Source organism: Physella acuta, unplaced genomic scaffold, assembly GCF_028476545.2.
Source record: "Physella acuta isolate Inbredline_101_S28 unplaced genomic scaffold, ASM2847654v3 ptg000036l, whole genome shotgun sequence".
Taxonomy (NCBI): domain Eukaryota; kingdom Metazoa; phylum Mollusca; class Gastropoda; family Physidae; genus Physella; species Physella acuta.
Window position 1 is genome coordinate 286,687 of NW_026731556.1, and position 20,531 is coordinate 307,217.

General features: G+C 39.6%; 1 protein-coding gene across 1 annotated transcript; it reads right to left on the bottom strand.

The window, feature by feature from the left end:
- Window positions 1-7,056: 7,056 nt before the first annotated feature.
- On the bottom strand, window positions 7,057-17,653 carry LOC131942727 (uncharacterized). The gene is made up of 4 exons (XM_059302651.1): window positions 17,614-17,653; window positions 12,642-12,808; window positions 9,054-9,149; window positions 7,057-8,246 (listed from the first exon to the last, which is right to left on the bottom strand). Exons 3-4 carry the CDS (start codon window positions 9,082-9,084, stop codon window positions 7,318-7,320), a joined length of 960 nt encoding a protein of 319 aa, XP_059158634.1. The 5' UTR covers window positions 9,085-9,149; window positions 12,642-12,808; window positions 17,614-17,653; the 3' UTR covers window positions 7,057-7,317.
- Between the last annotated feature and the right edge of the window lie 2,878 nt (window positions 17,654-20,531).

Genomic DNA, 20,531 nt, shown 5'->3' on the forward strand with positions numbered 1-20,531 from the left:
CACCCACTTATATACCCCTCAGTGAGGTACAAGAATCTTACGGCTACGTCAGAAGGTAAATTACACGAACAAAAGATCTGGTACCCCAAAACTATACCCCACCCACCCCTCCATCTAACGAAGTAAAATTAACGAACTAATTAAGGCTCATTCATTAACTGCTTTTGTTCTTATTGACTTGCGCTGAGATCTTCAGTACTGACGTCAGTGTACCGAGAGGTCACCACAGGTAACTCGAGTAAGTTAAACGGGTGCTGTAGGCATCTTTACTTTAAAGTATGACGTGCACTGGGTGTTACTTAACCCAGCATACACTTAACTGGATCAATTAATTAAATTAAGTACATAAGCTATAGAGTTCGTGCAATTTAACTTTTAAAACGCTTTGTTTTCGTGCTAGTAATTTTATTTCATTTTTGCTTCTGATGTTGTTTATAAATCTTATTTATGATTGGATATATACAATTTCTTTTCTTTGTGTTTATTTAACTATTTTTCATTTTATATACTTGCTTTGGGAAACTGTAGTATAACCAGAGGCGTAGCGACCTTTCCCGGCGTCCGGGGACAAACTTTCCAAACTTTTGATTTGCACCACCCCCATCAAACTTTTGATTTGCACCCCTCCTCAAACTTTCGATTACTGTTACCAACCCATTTTGGCGCCCCCTAAGGTCAGCGCCCGGGGACATATGTCCCCCCCTGCCCTCCATCGCTACGCCTCTGAGTATAACTATACTTTTGTCTAACTGACACTTAAGAGTGTATATTATCTATGTATGGAACGGCGTGGTTAAGTGGTACAGCTCAAGACAGCTAACCCAATAGTCTCGAGTTCAGATCCCGGGTTCGAATTGTTAGTACGTCCCTGAGTCCACCCAGCGCTGATGAGTACCTGACTTATGATAGGGAAACGAAAAATGGTTGGGAATAATGATGTTCACAATATCCCCATGTATGCTGAGGCCACTGAAACAGATGAACTCGACTTTATCTTTGCGTTGTGTCTGGGGCACGAACGGGACAAGATGATGAGAAGATGATTATCTTTGTAGTCACCAGTCCAAGAGGTGTTAACTGTCTTGCAAGATAGGATCAAATTTTGTATTCTTCTGAGTTTTCTCTAAAGCAGCTATTTATATTAAAATGCAATTAAGTCAGTTGATTTGCACAATCTTTTTATGTTGTTAGTATGTAAGCGGCGATACTTAAATAAATACAGGTTATTTTTTTGTTACATTGTTTGGGTATGTAACATCAAGAAAATATGGCACCAATCGTATGTAATATGTTGGTAGTAGGCGTTGTGCAGTAGCGTACGCAGAGGGGGAGCAGGGGGCCATTTTCAGCAAAGTGGCGCCTTTTTGGAAACTTTATATATATATATATATATATATATATATATATATATATATATATATATATATATATATATATATATATATATATATATATATATATATATATATATATATATATATATATATATATATATAAAATACATGTATATAGAACGTGTTAAAAATTCGGCGCCTTTTTTTGCTCATTTCGCTCCCCCTACAACGAAAACCTGTATACGCCTCTGGCGTTGTGCTAAAACTTATTGATACGCCGAATAAAGTTTAATTCTACAACATGACAGTGGTCTACAATATATTCAGTGTAAAGACGCATTAATGTTGCCGGACCAGACCATATAGCTCATGTTATCCCCTTTAGTGTATTAATCTTTGTTGTAAAAAATAAATTTAAATGGCATTCACTATTTTGTTCTTCGAGGAAAAGAATAAATACTGAAGGCAAAGGTCTGAACTCCTTTGTTCATCTCTTCACCTAATGTGGGCCGTTGTTCATAGAAGATACCTACTAATACAAGTGACGTCTGCCTACACAGGTGACCCCTAACAACACAGGTGACCCCTACCAACACAAGTGACCCCAACCAACACGTGACCCTTATCAACACACGTGACCCCTACCAACAGGTACCCCTACTAACACACGTGAGCCCAACCAACAGGTGACCCCTACCAACACACGTGACCCCCTACCAACACACGTGACCCCCTACCAACACACGTGACCCCTACCAACACACGTGACCCCCTACCAACACACGTGACCCCTACCAACACACGTGACCCCTACCAACACACGTGACCCCTACCAACACAAGTGACCCCATACCAACACACGTGACCCCTACCAACAGGTACCCCTACTAACACACGTGAGCCCAACCAACAGGTGACCCCTACCAACACACGTGACCCCCTACCAACACACGTGACCCCTACCAACACACGTGACCCCTACCAGCACACGTGACCCCCTACCAACACACGTGACCCCTACCAACACACGTGACCCCTACCAACACACGTGACCCCTACCAACACAAGTGACCCCATACCAACACACGTGACCCCCTACCAACACAAGTGACCCCCTACCAACACACATGACCCCTACCATCAGTGACCCCTACCAACACACGCGACCCCTACCAACACACGTTACCCCTACCAACACACGTGACCCCTAACAACACACGTGAAAGATCCTAAAGAAACCAATATTACACGAAGATAAGTACAGATCTTTCTCGAAATGGAGAAAATTTAATTCAAAATCATAAAAAAAAAACAATTACAAAACTTCATATTAGTTATTAGTTTTTTTCTGTTATGGACGCCCCCCTTCCCCCTTCCGCTATTTTTTTCTGAACCAAAAAGTCTCCTCCCTATTTCAACAGCTGACTCTATTGTTTGACACAGGTAAACTCTTCCAGACGGTGTTGTCTTTCCGTGACTAGGTACAAAAGCTACAGGTAACACCAGGTGACAACAGGTGTGCTGTATCGCTCAGACTATTACCGAGGATTCTCAAGCTTTGATTTACCTCCCCCTACCCCGCATATATAATGTAAACAGTAAATTTAGTTAAAATCAATATACGAATATTAAAGAACTGTTACATAAAACCATGTATTTAAAAATAAAAAGCACAAAATGTGAGATTCCGACTTTTGGACTTGGCTGAAGAATACAATGAAAAGAGAAGAAATAATAAAAGTGTTGCATCTTCTGTTAACAATCAGTTCAGAATTTCTTCCAGGCATCTTCGGGGGGGGGGGGGGGGGGAGGGAGCTGCACTGCACCCATCACCCCTTACATGTACACCACTGCACCTATCACCCCTTACATGTACACCACTGCACCTATCACCCCTTACATACACACCACTGCACCCATCACCCCTTACATGTACACCACTGCACCCATCACCCCTTACATGTACACCACTGCACCCATCACCCCTTACATGTACACCACTGCACCTATCACCCCTTACATGTACACCACTGCACCTATCACCCCTTACATATACACCACTGCAGCCATCACCCCTTACATACACACCACTGCACCCATCACCCCTTACATGTACACCACTGCACCTATCACCCCTTACATATACACCACTGCACCCATCACCCCTTACATGTACACCACTGCACCTATCACCCCTTACATATACTCCACTGCACCCATCACCCCTTACATACACACCACTACACCACTGCAGCCATCACCCCTTACATATACACTACTGCACCCATCACCCCTTACATACACACCAATACACCACTGCACCCATCACCCCTTACATACACACCACTGCACCCATCACCCCTTACATGTACACCACTGCACCTATCACCCCTTACATATACACCACTGCACCCATCACCCCTTACATGTACACCACTGCACCTATCACCCCTTACATATACTCCACTGCAGCCATCACCCCTTACATATACACTACTGCACCCATCACCCCTTACATACACACCAATACACCACTGCAGCCATCACCCCTTACATATACACTACTGCACCCATCACCCCTTACATACACACCAATACACCACTGCACCCATCACCCCTTACATACACACCACTGCACCCATCACCCCTTACATGTACACCACTGCACCTATCACCCCTTACATGTACACCACTGCACCCATCACCCCTTACATACACACCAATACACCACTGCAGCCATCACCCCTTACATATACACTACTGCACCCATCACCCCTTACATACACACCAATACACCACTGCAGCCATCACCCCTTACATATACACTACTGCACCCATCACCCCTTACATACACACCAATACACCACTGCACCCATCACCCCTTACATACACACCACTGCACCCATCACCCCTTACATACACACCACTGCACCCATCACCCCTTACATACACACCACTGCACCCATCACCCCTTACATGTACACCACTGCACCCATCACCCCTTACATATACACTACTGCACCCATCACCCCTTACATGTACACCACTGCACCCATCACCCCTTACATGTACACCACTGCACCCATCACCCCTTACATGTACACCACTGCACCTATCACCCCTTACATACACACCACTGCACCCATCACCCCTCTCATATACACCACTGCGACCATCAGATACACACCACTGAACCCATCACCCTTACATACACACCACTGCACTCATCAGATACACACCACTGCACCTATCGCCTCCAACGTATGCGCCTCTAGACAATACTCCCTTAAACACACCACACACACTCCCACTGTTTGAATGCCCCATGATCTGAAGCCCTACTCCCCGTCTAACTCTGGACCAGTTTAACCAGTACAGTTATCAGTGGCGTAGCGAGGTCGGGTGTCACCCGGTGCGGCACTTAATGGTGTCACCCCCCAGAGGCGTAGCGACCCTTCCCGGGGACAAATTTTCGATTTGCACCCCCCCCCCCCCTCAAACTTTCGATTTGCACCCCCACCCTCAAGTTTTTCTCTATATATTTTGCTATTTTTTTGCTTTGGTGTCACCCCCCTAAATGGTGTCACCCATGGTGTCACCCGGTGCGGTCCGCACCCCCGCCCCCCCCCCACCCCTCGCTACGCCTCTGACAGTTATACAAACCTTTTTCTTACAGTCTTACTCCATAGGTCACCTGAGAAAACAGTTGACTGCGTGGGTGGCCTAAAGATCTACCTGATTGGACACACATAAATTATGCAAAGTAGGTAGAGCACATGACCGACGTGTTGTATAAAAGATGAATGGTCATCTCGGATTTTCCTATTGGATTTCAACTGAACTTAGAGCTGGCGGAAGTATTAACGTAGATATATGATCTGTTCACTTTATGGCAAGGTGTAAAATAGCCAAATTGCATTAGAGGAGTCGTCTAGGTGTGACTCGAACCATCGACTGCAGATGGAATCTAGTTTATGTATATGAGAAGTGACGCCATTCTGAATGGAGTTCAGTAAAATATATTTGTTTACGCTGTTATAAAATAACATTGTTAGTCATTTTGATAAAAGTAACCACAAGGTTTTTGTTTTAAATTTGCTTGATATTTTATTCATATGTTAGAACATGAATTCTACAATTTAATAAAATGTATGCCTACATAAGCATTATTAAAATGTTATACGAAGCTGAAAAGATTACATTAAAATATTAACTATTGCTAAAGTAAGATATTTTCCAATATTAACATATTAAAAAGTAAATAAATAAATAAATATATAAAAATAAATAAATAAATGAATAAATAAATAAATAGATAAATAAATAAATAAATAAATAAATAAATAAATAAATAAATAAATAAATAAATAAATAAATAAATAAATAAATAAATAAATAAATAAATAAATAAATAAATAAATAAATAAATAAATAAATAAATAAATAAATAAATAAATAAATAAATAAATAAATAAATAAATAAATAAATAAATAAATAAATATATATATATATATATATATATATATATATATATATATATATATATATATATATATATATACTCTTTAATTAAGCTAAACAATGTTAATTAAACAACGTATATTCATTATTACGCCAGGTCTGCACGATGGAAGCAAAGAATCGTTTCTCAAAGTAAACAGTAGATAAGAATTAGCTCCAAGCTCCATACAGTTAGCTAAAACAGTGCCTCTAGTTATCATTTTTTTAAAATCAGACTTTTTAGAGTCCTCATGCAGTTTTAAGTTTACAAGATTGGTAGCAGGCGGTGAATACAGAACAGTATACACAACAATACACAGTAATAATTTATTGGTAATTTATGGTTTTAGGTACGTAAAATCGGCCGAGGCTAGTAATGTGCGACAAAGTTGCCTCGTTGTTAAGGCTTTAATAAAAGTATATTGTGATATATGTGTGTCAAATATTATAGATAATTGAATAATAAACCAACATTAATAGCAAAAATATATTAATATAGGCCAGAAATTAACTTTAAACAGCAGTGTTTGCGAGCAAAATTTGCTATATAAACAGCAGCCATTTGTTATATAGAGTGGCTTCCCCTGATTCTCCCGCTATAAGTTTACAAAAAAAAAAAACTTAAACAAGATGGCTGCTAAAGTAAACGAGCTTTGTTGCATCTGATGAAAACATCGTTAGTCTTTATTTATTATTGAAAAGTTTTAATACAATTGTTTTAAAAACAGGTACATGAATGAAAATTTGAAACATTTTTGTAACTTTCAAAACATAAATCTTCCTAAAAATGTGAAATAATTACTAGATTCTAATATTTAATGAGGCACTTTCTTTTCACATGACTAGCCTCGGCCGATTTTACGTACCTAAAGCCAGTGGCGTAGCGAGGTCGGGTGTCACCCGGTGCGGCACTTAATGGTGTCAGCCCCCAGAGGCGTAGCGACCCTTCCCGGGGACAAACTATCATATTTTTTATTTGCACCCCCCCCCCTCAAACTTTCGATTTGCACCCCGCTCAAACTTTTGATTTGCACCCCCCCCCCTCAAGTTTTTCTCTATATATTTTACTATGTTTTGCCTTGGTGTCAACCCCCTAAATGGTGTCACCCGGTGCGGTCCGCACCCCCCTCCCCCCTCGCTACGCCTCTGCCTAAAGCGATAAATTACAAATTTATTTAAATATTTTTCAGTAAAATGAACCACATCAGTTTTGAATTGAATCGTCTAGACAAGGGAGCTAAGCGTAGGAGGGTGGAGCTTGTTAAGTATAAGGACTTACTTCCCTTCGCAAACACACTTGTCGCACGATCGCTCAGGGCGATAGAAATAATTTGATCTCAGGGGCAGATAACAAACCATTAACTTGGTAGTCTCCCTTGACTTAGTGGTCTGTGCAGTTTTTGAATAAGCAAGCCATGTTCACTGTGTGCACTGGCCGTGTTATTGTTAAGGGGAGAGAAATGTATCTAAACTAGGCTAGGCCTAGTCATTAACTTCATCGCCTCCCTTGGCCGACACGTTGACCAAATCAATCACGCCGCAGTGCACGTGTGCTGACTTCCACCCTCGCCAGCCGAGCGTGTACACCAGCGCCCCGCTACTTCCGGGACACGTGCACGCCGTGTAGCTGTAATTCGTCATGCGGCCCTCGTGTCGCTCTCGTTCTAACCACTCGCCGACTGAGATGTGTTTCGAACACCCGTGGGGGTGCGACACAATTATCGTGAGTTTTTTCCCCTTATCTTTGTATTTCTTCCGAACTGTTTGGCAAAGTTTGTATAGTTCATCTCGCATCTTCTTGATGCCTTCCGCCATTTTAACATCACAGACATCAATTATCAGACAGGTAAAATCAGAATCAACGCGTGTTTTCTCAACATCAACTACTCTAAAACTGACGCCAGCGTCCGTGCTATCATCGTAATTAAACGTCACTGTGCTGTGTTGTGCCTCGATTTTATCGTAAACCACGTGCTTTGCCGTGTAGATCATAATACGGGCCACAACTTTTCCACGTTTGTGCAATGTCGTGCACTTCTGACATTCGCACCATTTTGAAGGCGCGTAAATCATCTTCACAAATCTACAAGTCCCAGTACCGCATATTGTTATATATTGTCCTCTATTATCCGCGAATGGGTATTTCTGATCAGTTCCTTTGCAATACTCCGGTCTACGTTCACTTATGTGTTTATTCGTTACCTTCACCGTTAAATGAATCAAAAACATTACCAGACGAAAAAGCTCTTCGTCACGAGTATCCTCAGGCAGATGGAAAGGATTGAATTCTTTCACCGGGATAAAATTTGGATGCCCGGGGTTTTTTATACACTTCTTGGCGCTTAGACGCCTGTCTACTGTTGAAAATGGTTCAGTTTCAGCTTCTTCTTCTTCACACACCTCATGCTGGACTATCAACGTAGTAAATTAAATGAAAACGTGATTAATAAGTATTGTGTAGACTAAAAATAATTTTTATTTTGTAACAAAAAAAAATAAATAAATACAAAACTATCTTGCCTAATGATAAAAAATGTTAGACGCTCCAGAACTCAACTCGTTAGTTTATAGCGAGATACCAACTCTACGTAATATTTTTTTTTTCATCTCATCATCTATCTTTCCCCATTTGCGTCTTAGACAACATGTGGTAGATGAAGTAGAGTTGATCTGCCTCGGCAGACAAGGGGTTGGTGTGGCCATCTATCTCTCCCCATTTGCGTCTAAGACAACTAGTGGTAGTTGAAGTAGAGTTGATCTGCCTCGGCAGACAAGGGGTTGGTGTGGTCAGCACTATGCCCAGCCGCCTCTACTTTCCCTAACGTGAGTTAGTTACTCACCATGTCTGGGCAGACTCTACTGTTTCTTTCAAGCATCTCTACCGTACTCTCCCCTCCCCCCAACGAAATATAATTTATATAGAAAATATTTACTTTTACCAGTTTCAACCCCCCCCCCCCCCATTGGAAAATTTATTCCCCCCCCCAAAGTTTCAAGTGACCACCCCCCCCCTCCCCCTGGATAAAAGTCTGAAATAATACACTTGTATACTAAGTGGCGTCCTACAAAACCCAGCGCGATTCTGACTTAAGTCAAACCATGGTATTCGCCCCTACCGACCCCAACACGATTCTGACTTTACTCAAGTATTTACCCATATCCCTGAGTTGTTATCTGTTTTTTGTTTAAAATTACGTTATGTTACGTGGATAACAAACCTAATGATGGATCGTACATTCCACGTGACATTCTCGATAACACGCAGTTGGCTTCATCAAAAAAAAAAGTGTGTGAATGTCCAGTTACTGTTTCATCTATAATAAAATAAAGAACTATAAACATTTAAGATGTTTTGCTTAAAAAAATACATGTAAATTATCTACTGCAAAAAAATATATGTAATTATCTACTGTAAAAAAATTACTTATACACGCTGATAAGATCTAAGAAAAATATTTGAATTTCCGTTTTAAATTACTATACAGACAAAGACACACATGGCATTCGTAAAATTTTAGCTGGAAATGTCACATTGTATTTTTCATTTTGTTTTCATGTAAGAAATAGAAGGGAGGCATTGAGATCGTGCAAAAAAAAAACAACAACTGAGATTTATAAAAATGTCGTGGTTTTTCCTTCTGAGTACGAAAAAACCCAGTTTTTTAAATCTTGTTTGTATGTCTGTATGTGTGTGTGTTTGTGTGTTTTGCAGTGGCGTAGCGAGGTCGGGTGTCACCCGGTGCGGCACTTAATGGTGTCACCCCTCAGAGACGTAGCGACCCTTCCCGGGGACAAACTTTCAAATTTTGCACCCCCCCCCCTCAAACTTTCGATTTGCACTTTCCCCTAAAGTTTTCGATTTCCACCCCCCTTAAACTTTCGATTTGCACCCCCCCCCGCCTCAAGTTTTTCTCTATATATTTTGCTATTTTTTGTCTTGGTGTCACCCCCCTAATTGGTGTCACCCGGTGCGATCCGCAACCCCCGCCCCCCCCCCCTCGCTAGGCCTGTGTGTGTGTGTAAACACGAAAATTCGAGTGCCGGTTTATTTAGCTCGACAAAATTTAAAATATGTATGTTATATCTTATAGCTAGGTTTCATTTCTTTCAGAGTGATTTCCTGTAAACGGAAATGGAACTAATTCTATTTCTAGTTTCTCAAAAGCCCATAAATTGGGTACCCTTTCAGTTAGGAGGTAGACAGAATTTTAAATATAAATATTAGATCTCTTAACATTTGGGCGATTTCCGTTAATCGGAAGTGACAATCATTTGAACACCTAACTTGAGTAGGCTTACCGTTTGAGTTTGGTCGACAAAATAAAAAAAAAAAACCTTTAATTTTTAAGTATACGACTCTATACTTTCTCTAATTTCTGAGTGTTTTCCGATATCCGGAAGTTTCTGTCAGCTGGACGAAATTTTAAGCGATAAGTGGTACTTTAATTTTGTTTCCGATTTCTCAAAAATATTCAGAATTTTGTAATTTTTAAAAACATTTTTGTTAAAGCAGTATATACTATACGTGTTTCCTTAAAAAAAAAAACAATCCGTTTTGCAACAACTTTCTATTTCTATTACCCGCACAAGATATCCCTAGATAAGCCATCTCAACCACTATTGTGTAGCTTCAACATTTTGTCATCCATATCCCGTTACACCAGTGTCAACCCCCCTCCCCCCATTGGTAAATTTAACCCCCTCCCCCAGCATTTCGAGTGACTATCCCCTCCCCCTGGTGGACTATGAAACACGCACACACAAAACATACACAACACACACTCACAAATATTGACTCATGACTCACTTTACTATCGATTTCTAATACCATATGTCGCAATCATAGATCACATGCGAAATGCAGAAAAAACTGAATATTAACAATAAATAAAGCGGAAGTTATCTCCCCTTAAACTTTCTCGAATTTTCTTTAGTAAAACTAATGGCGATAGCACTTCCAGTGCAATGGGATTCAGTGTTTCTTCCAGACTTTTTTCTCCGGGGGGGGGGGGGGGCACTTGAAATCTTCGGGGGGGCGGACACTGTTAAAAGTATAAAATTTTTTCGGGGGGGAGGGGGGGCTTTGCCCCCCCCGAAGAGATGCCTGGAAGAAACTCTGATGGGATTTTAGGCCTGTTTTTAATAATTGTTTAAAATACTTCTTATAGATAGAAAATAATTGCGCATCATTTAAAGCAAACTATATGTCTTTAATAGAGCAGAAAATTCGTACGTTATGAAGGAAACCTTGATTAAGTTTTAAAAAGTTAATCTAATTAACATTTTATGTCGCTATGCATTGTCTTTGAGTCTTGACCTACGTAAAAAATTTGAATTGAATCAGTCCGGGAGAAGCTTCGAAATTCAGCTCTCAAATCTACGAACGATAGAAAAACAAATTTAAACTTATTCTTACGTTTTTTTTTTTTTTTTTTTTTTTTTTGAGAAGTCGGAAAAACTGCTTCCGGTCATCGGCGTGGTCGAGTCGGTAAAGTTCATGGTTGCTAAACCGAAAAGTCTCTAGTTCGAACCCTCGGGCAGATTAGGCTCGTTAGCTGGGGACAGCCACTCTTCTAGGAGAGACAACTCCAAAATTAAACAACTGCTGCCTTGTAGTTTGTTCTTGGTTGGACAAAGGCTATGGAAGCAAATCCAAAAAGAAAAGCAGGCTGAAATCGGAGTCAATGGCCTCAATGGCGCATAACCAGTTGACACGTAACGCTTAATTGTGTTGGAGGCGTGGTCGAGTCGGCAAAAAAGCTCATCGTTGATAAATTCGAACAAAGTCTCGAGTCAAACTGGCAGATAAATCTCGATCCCCTTCAACACTAATAATTAAGAACGAAGAAGAAAGAAGAAGAAGATTCAAAAGTTGACAGAAACCGGTGAAATAAGATAATTTTACTTAACTATGAAATTATCAACACAACAAGAATGAACTAGCTACTTGACAACACATCAACTCATCAACAACATACTGCCTCACTTTGACCACAGACCACAAAACATCAACACTTTTCACAGAATGAATACCGACGAGAATATTCTCGAAATAAGCCGAAATGCCAGATAATTATTATTTAAAAGCATATGCGATGCTATTGAAATAAACATGGCTATAAAAACCTGATTTTTTTGGGTTTATCGGAATTTGTTAAATATTGGATGGATTTGATGATTTTTTTAGTATTTTAGGTTGCCTAAAAAATTCTTAACAATCCAAAAGCAATTTGGTTGATTACATTTTGTCCATGAAAATGAAAATGCACATGGTATAGCTAGTTAAGTATAATTCATTAATAACGTTTTATCATCAAAGTTTTGAGTACAAAGTGGGGTATTCAGAAAATCTATCAGGTATTTCTCTACAGCAAACCAATGGTTGTCTTACAAAAGTGAAATGTCAGGTAATATTTTAGATGAAAAAAATGTAGCCAAAACATAAAAAAACGATAATATTTTCATCAGTGTTTGCAATGTTTATATTATTCATTCGGAAAATATTAAATTTTTGAAATTGTTTACAAGCTTAAATTTTTTAAATGCATTCTATTTAAAGGCCGCTATGAAGGTAAAATTGACGAAAACACGACTTTTATCCATATAAAAAAATAACAATAAATGAAGGATTTTCGTGATACCTTTGATGCCCATTGAGTTTCAATAACAACAAACCATCTACACTACACGCATCAACATCTCACAAACATCTTCTGAGCAATTAGTCCCCAACAAACTCATAAAATTTAACAACATATTCAACTGATACACAAAAATACAAAGATTACAAAAAAGATTCAACTCACCAATAGCTGACTAAAGAATACAAAATGCATATTGCTAAACTTTATCAATGGTAAACGGAAGTATTTTCTTCACACTGCGTTGCTGCGATGGAAAGTCTAGATCTAGCTGTAACCGGTAGCTGTAGCTGACTGAGGGGAAACCCCAAGTTAGTTGGAAATACTTGTTTCTTATTGAAAATTAAAATAATGGGGTCGTCCATAAATGACGTCACACTCGTAGGGGGGGGGGGAGGTGGGGTCCGCAATTTTGTGACGGTGTGTGATGAGGGGGGGGGGGGGGGTTCAGATGGTGCGACGTCACACTTTTGCTTTATAAAAAAGCAATGTTAGAAAACGAATTTTAGACGTTATTTTGCTTTTTAGAAAACTGTTTTAAATAAATTGTAATAACAAACAATTGATTAAAATACTTTATTTTGACGGAGTTCAGACAAGATTTTGGAAAAAAATATAGCTGTTAAAAAAAAATTCAACTGCAATTTGTAGGGTGGGGGGGTTGTAGGCTGAGGTGTGACGTCATTTTAGGGGGGGGGGAGCTGGCTTTTTGTGACGACGTGTGACGGAGGGAGGGGGGGGAGGTAAAAGTCGTCAAAAAAGCGTGACGTCATTTATGGATGACCCCCAACTACGCAAACAGTATGATGACGTGGCTCGTATTTATCTGTTAAGATTAATTTTTACTTTCTCGTATACAGAGTTATGGAGTTAGTTGTAATATAGCCTATTGTAATCACATGAGATTTTGACAGTTTTCACCGTTTTACACCTCAGTACTTCATCATATACGGAAGGACTTATTTTAATCGAACAAAAATTATAAATCCAGATTTATCAAAATCTCGGCATTTTAGGCGTCATCGAGTCATAAAAAAAATGAACTTAGCTTAACTTAATTTGTCTGTTTGTTTTTCTGTTGTCTGTGAACACAATAAATCTATTACTCTTACAGCTAGGTTGACGAAATTTCATTTATATGAAATTAGCAGTTGTGTATCAACTTTTCAGCGACTTTCAGTAACCGGAAGTGGAAGCTACTCTACTTTCGGTTTATCAAAAGCCTATAGCTTGTGTAGTGTTTAAGTGAGATAGACGATCTAATCTGTTTTCTTTCAAATTTTGAGTATTTTCCGGTTACCGGATGTAATATTTTATGCTTTTTCCGATTCCTCAAAAAACGCATAAGAATGTATTTTTAACTTGTTTCCTCCGTCTTTCGTCCGCCATAGTCGAAAACGTGCGAGCAAAATTTCAAACACTTCTACCGGACCTATTTCTTTTCAACTTTTCACGTCAAGACTCGAAAAAAAAATATTTTGATATAAAACAATCTTACTAAATTAGATGATTAATATTTAATTATCACTTTGAAAAATTGAATCAAGTTTTTTTTAAAAATTAAATACTAAAATTCCGCACTATTATACATACATTGTTTGCTGATCATTTGTTGCGAAATTCATTTTTACAATTGGGCGTGAGCGAGATAATAATTTAAAAAAAAAAAATGTCTCCACAAGTGTCGAATAAATGAAAACAATATCTCCTGTTTACACAATTACATAACACAACAGAGCCTCACATGGCAGCTAGTCTCGAGATAAAACAATTAAATGGCGCACATTTTGATAGGCAAACTTGATAAACCTTTATGTAGCGGAAATGCAACAAAAAGGAAAAAATATATTAATTTGGTAACACGTTTTTCACTCATGCTTTCTTACATAATATTGATTCGACGTTATCCTAATGGTTATGCGCTGAGAGCCGGTCTAAAAATAACTACAACTAAGAGCTAAAAATAAACCTGTGTCAGGTTTGTTGTGCATTAAAAAAAGAACCTTGACAAATGAAGACTGACTAGTGAAGACTGACTCGAGTGCTCTTGAGAGACCTTGATACACTTGACAAGGGTGTTAGGCGATATGTGGGAGTGGGCTAACACGAAATACTCAACATTAGCACACAACACGACACACACAACACGACACACAAAACATAAGCACACACAACATGAGCACACACAACACATTAGCACACACAACACGACACACAAAACATTAGCACACACAACATGAGCACACAACACACACAACACGACACACATACACGACACACACAAAATGAGCACACACAATACGAGCACACAAAACATGAGCACACACAGCATGAGCACACACAACACGACACACAACACGACACACAACTCGACACACACATACACGACACACACAACACGACACACACAACACGACACACACAACACGACACACACAACACGACACACACAACACGACACACACAACACGACACACACAACACGACACACATAACATGAGCACACACAACATGAGCACACACAGCATGAGCACACACAACACGACACACAACACGACACACAACACGACACACACAACACGACACACATAACATGAGCACACACAACATGAGCACACACAACACGACACACAAAACACGACACACACAACATGAGCACACACAGCATGAGCACACACAGCATGAGCACACACAACACGACACACAACACGACACACAACACAACACACACAACATGAGCACACACAACATGAGCACACACAACATGAACACACACAACATGAGCACACACAACATGAACACACACAACATGAACACACACAACATGAGCACACACAACATGAACACACACAACATGAGCACACACAACATGAGCACACACAACACGACACTACACACAAAACACGACACACAACACGACACACACAACATGAACACACACAACATGAGCACACACAACATGAGCACACACAACACGACACTACACACAAAACACGACACACAACACGACACACACACAACATGAACACACACAACATGAGCACACACAACACGACACACACAACATGAGCACACACAACATGAACACACACAACATGAGCACACACAACACGACACACACAACATGAGCACACACAACACGACACACACAACATGAGCACACACAACATGAGCACACACAACACGACACACACAACACGACACACAAAACACGACACTACACACAAAACACGACATACACAACACGACACACACAACATGAGCACACACAACACGACACACAAAACATTAGCAAACACAAAACGACACACAAAACATTAGCACACACAACACAACACGACAAACACGACACGAGACACACAACACACACACAACACGACACACACAACACGACGACACACTCAACATGAGGACACACAAGACACACGCAACACAACACACACAACACAGCACACACGACACAGCACACACGACACACATACACGACACACACATGAACACACACAACAAGACACACGCAACACGACACACACAAGACACACACAACACGGCACAGACAACATGACGACACACTCAACATGAGGACACAACAAGACACACGCAAAACGACACACACAACACGACACACATAACACGACACACATAACATTAGCACACACAACACGACACACACAACACGACACACACAACACGACACACATAACATTAGCACACACAACACGACACACACAACACGACACACACAACACGACACACACAACACGACACACACAACACGACACACACAACACGACACACACAACATGAGCAGACAAAACATTAACACACAACACGACACACACAACACGACACACACAACACGACACACACAACACGACACACACAACACGACACACACAACACGACACACACAACACGACACACACAACACGACACACACAACACGACACACACAACACGACACACACAACACGACACACACAACATGAGCAGACAAAACATTAACACACAAACACAAACACAACGCGACATACAACACGACACACACAACACGACAACACACTCAACATGAGGACACACAAGACACACGCAACACAACACGACACACACATGAGCACACACAACAAGACACACGTAAAACAACACAAACAACACAGCAAACACAACACAACACGACACACATACACGACACACACAAGATGAGCACACACAACACGACACACACATTACGACAACACACTCAACATGAGGACAGACAAGACACACGTAACACAACACACACAGCACACACAACAAGACAACACTACACACACACACACAACACGACACACACAACACGACACACTCAACTTGCCATTTATCCAGCGAATGTAAACATTCAGATGTATGTGCGTATGTTGTATAGGTATAATAATATATAGCAATATGTATAACTCATATACACATATATAGTATGAAGTATGTTGGTTGTTATTCCGTTATACATATAAATTTAATATAATTTAATAGGATGTTCCAACCTTTTCGGTTTTCACACTGACGACAGACTGACGACAGACTGACGAGGAAGTGAGTTAAGTAAAAGCTTGTAAAAATATTTTTCAACCGCGTATTCTTTTATTGCCCGCTAGGCACAAAAAAACTGTACATCAAACGGCCAAATACTAGTGTACACGCTGGTACACGACGTTTTTGTTTGTTCTAAAAATAAATTAGATAAGCGTTGTTTTCTAGAAAGTAAAATTTCTATATAATGACATACGCGTAAAATTAATGAATGGGGAGAGATTCATTTATATGATTGACCAATCATATTACGGCACAGTAAATCAAAACAATTCACGATAGGTTGGCGACTAACCATGAGGTCTAGGTAGCCATCTGTGCAATATATAAACAAACAATTGCCTGTCTTTGTTTGTTTACTTTAGTTGGTATAATATACTCTTTAATTTAAAATTATACAACAGCATTTCGATTAGTAATTGAAACTTTTTGAAGAAATGTGCTGTTGGTTGTCATTGAAACACTATTTCTTTTTTTAAATACTGTTTATTACGTTTTAGTTTTATACTAAGCTGTAAATACGTAATGAACACGCCTGTACTGAAAGTTTTAAGTATGAACGAACACCTACCTCTTCTCCAAACAAACGGCCTTATGTGTGCCCTTTATTCCTTGTAGGTTTTACAAGCAACTGATGTAAATACGAGATGGATTGCTGATAAACATTCACGTACTACTTGACTAACCATACGGATGTGTTATTCAAGGTTGAATGATCACCTGTAGTTATGGCTCATCGGAAATTCACGCATCAACATCAGCAAGCGGAAAGGAGAAGGAGGGGAGGGGGGGGGGGCATGTCCGGGCGAGGGGGTGTCTAGTCTCAAGAGCTGAAAACAGGAATGAATGGTAGGCTACTATAATGAGTCAATAGTTTTGTGTAAGTTAATATCTAAGTAGTGCTAGACATTGTATTGAAGTGAGACGACCGGCTAACAAATAGAACACAATCTCGTTGGATCGTTGAATCCTGTTCTCCCCCCTTGTATCCCGTTGTATTCCATTGAATCTCACTTTACCCCGTTGCATCCCCTTGTATCCCGTAGTATCTTTCCCCTTGTATCCTGTTATATCTTCTCGTATCTTGTATCTTTTTGTAATCCCTTGTATCCTACAGTATCTATCCCACTGCATACCTTATAATCATGTTGTATCCCGCAGTATCCTGTTTGTATCTCCTTGTATACCATTGTATCATGTTGTATCCCGTTCTGTTTTACAATTTTGTGTTACCCCAACTAGATGTCACTCACGTCAATTTACTTCCTCATTACCGTATTCATGTAAATAAAGGATTTGTGACAACGGCTGTACTGTAGTGTTTGTTTCATTTGTAGTGTTTTTTTCATTCAGAACTAACATTTGTGTTCAATGGTAGTTTGAAGTAGACATGTGTAGAAATGTGAAGTAGACTTGTATAGTGTGTAGATGTGCACGCGATATCGTGTGTCGGTACTTGTTGATTAGCCATACCAAAATATCCGAAAATTTAGCACAGACTATATTTAAGTTGGTTCCCAGAAAGAACCGCAACGGAAAAAAGCGCAACGGAAAAAAGCGCAAAACAAAAAGCGCAACGGAAAAAAGCGCACATGGAAAAAAGCGCAAAGAGAAAAAAGCGCACACAGAAAAAAGCGCAAAGAGAAAAAAGCGCAAACAGAAAAAAGCGCAAACAGAAAAAAGCGCAAACAGAAAAAAGCGCACACAGAAAAAAGCGCAAACAGAAAAAAGCGCACACGGAAAAAAGCGCAAACGGAAAAAAGCGCACACAGAAAAAAAGCGCAAACAGAAAAAAGCGCAAACGGAAAAAAGCGCAAAGAGAAAAAAGCGCAAACGGAAAAAAGCGCAAAGAGAAAAAAAGCGCACACGGAAAAAAGCGCAAACGGAAAAAAAGCGCAAACGGAAAAAAGCGCAAACAGAAAAAAGCGCAAACGGAAAAAAGCGCAAAGAGAAAAAAGCGCACACAGAAAAAAGCGCAAACAGAAAAAAGCGCAAACGGAAAAAAGCGCACACAGAAAAAAGCGCAAACGGAAAAAAACGCAAACTGAAAAAAGCGCAACGCCAAAATGCGCAACGGAAAAAAGCGCAAAAAAAGAAAAAAAACGCAAACAGAAAAAAAGCACACACAGAAAACTGTGCACACCGAAAAATGCACAGAGCCATTTTCGCACAAAGACCTATAAGGACTAGATGACACATTTATACATGATTGTTAGGGCTGCTGTGAGAGTGTTGTGTTTGACCTGACGTGATATACTACCACTTAAAGCATACCACTACCATGTGCATTCACATCACCACGATACAGGCGATAATCGCTTGACACAACGTCTATTTTTTTCTTGTTCACTATTTATTCAACGACTATTCTCGAATAAATAAACATAAAACTATCCTTGATATTGGCATTACACGGAGTATCTCGTACATGCTCCCTAGTCCCAAGCTTGCATTCTATAACAACCCGTTTCTATCGCAAAACTTCACTCTCTTTCTTCCGAGTCATCAAACATGCATTCGTTATATCTCTCGCACCAACATTCATTCGCACAAAAATACCCTGATAAAACACACATCATAATCATTATGTATTTAATATTATTTCATCATGATGTACCTATATCTACCTACCAACCTTCCTACCTACCTACCTACCCAATATATATATATATATATATATATATATATATATATATATATATATCATTAGCGTAGCGAGGGGGGGGGGGGGGCGTGGGTGGGACATATGTACCCGGGCGCCGAGCTTAGGGCGCGCCAAAATGGGTTGGAAAAATAAATAGAAAGGTTGAGGGGGGTGGAAATTTCCCATATCAACGTGTAATCACTATGAGGCTGCCTTAGATCAGTCACAGAAAACCACAAATTGCTGTGAGGGCTTTCACAATGCTCTAAATTCTGTTTTCAACTGTAGCCATCCAAGTGTGTGGTTTCTGTTTGATGGCTTAATGAGGGACCTTGCATGTCATAAGTTAACCATGGTGAATGTGCAATTTGGTCGACTAGAGGTAAAGAAAAGAAAGTACGACTTACTACATCAGACAGTGGCAGCAGCTGTCGAGATGTATGATCTACATGAAGACAAACTTCAGTATTTAAGGAGATTATCCAATTTACAATAAAGCTTTCTGTAGTTGTTTTTTTCTCGACAGTAACTTAACAGCTTTTCCAAGTTCTGTTATTATAGTTTTGGCTAGACAGTTTTCTGAAATCAATTAATTCACAACTGTTTTTGCAACAAAAATGTTATTTGTGTTGCAATAATAATTATTGTTTTTATTCCATTCTATATGATCATTCTCTTTTATTCTAATAGTAAAAGATTATTAAAATTCATACTTAATATCTAACACAGCTTATCAACATCTCTTGTTTTTATTTTTGAAGTATAACAACTGCAAATAAATAATATGATTTGTGTTATAATGTGACGTCATAAGCTGACTAGTGAACAACGTAAACACGCTTTTT

Excerpts from the sequence above, each read along its gene's own strand:
- LOC131942727 (XM_059302651.1), bottom strand. The coding sequence starts at position 9,084 with ATGTCACGTGGAATGTACGATCCATCATTAG. Across the intron at positions 8,247-9,053 it reads AATGTACGATCCATCATTAG|TCCAGCATGAGGTGTGTGAA; the intron begins GTTTGTTATCCA and ends CTACGTTGATAG.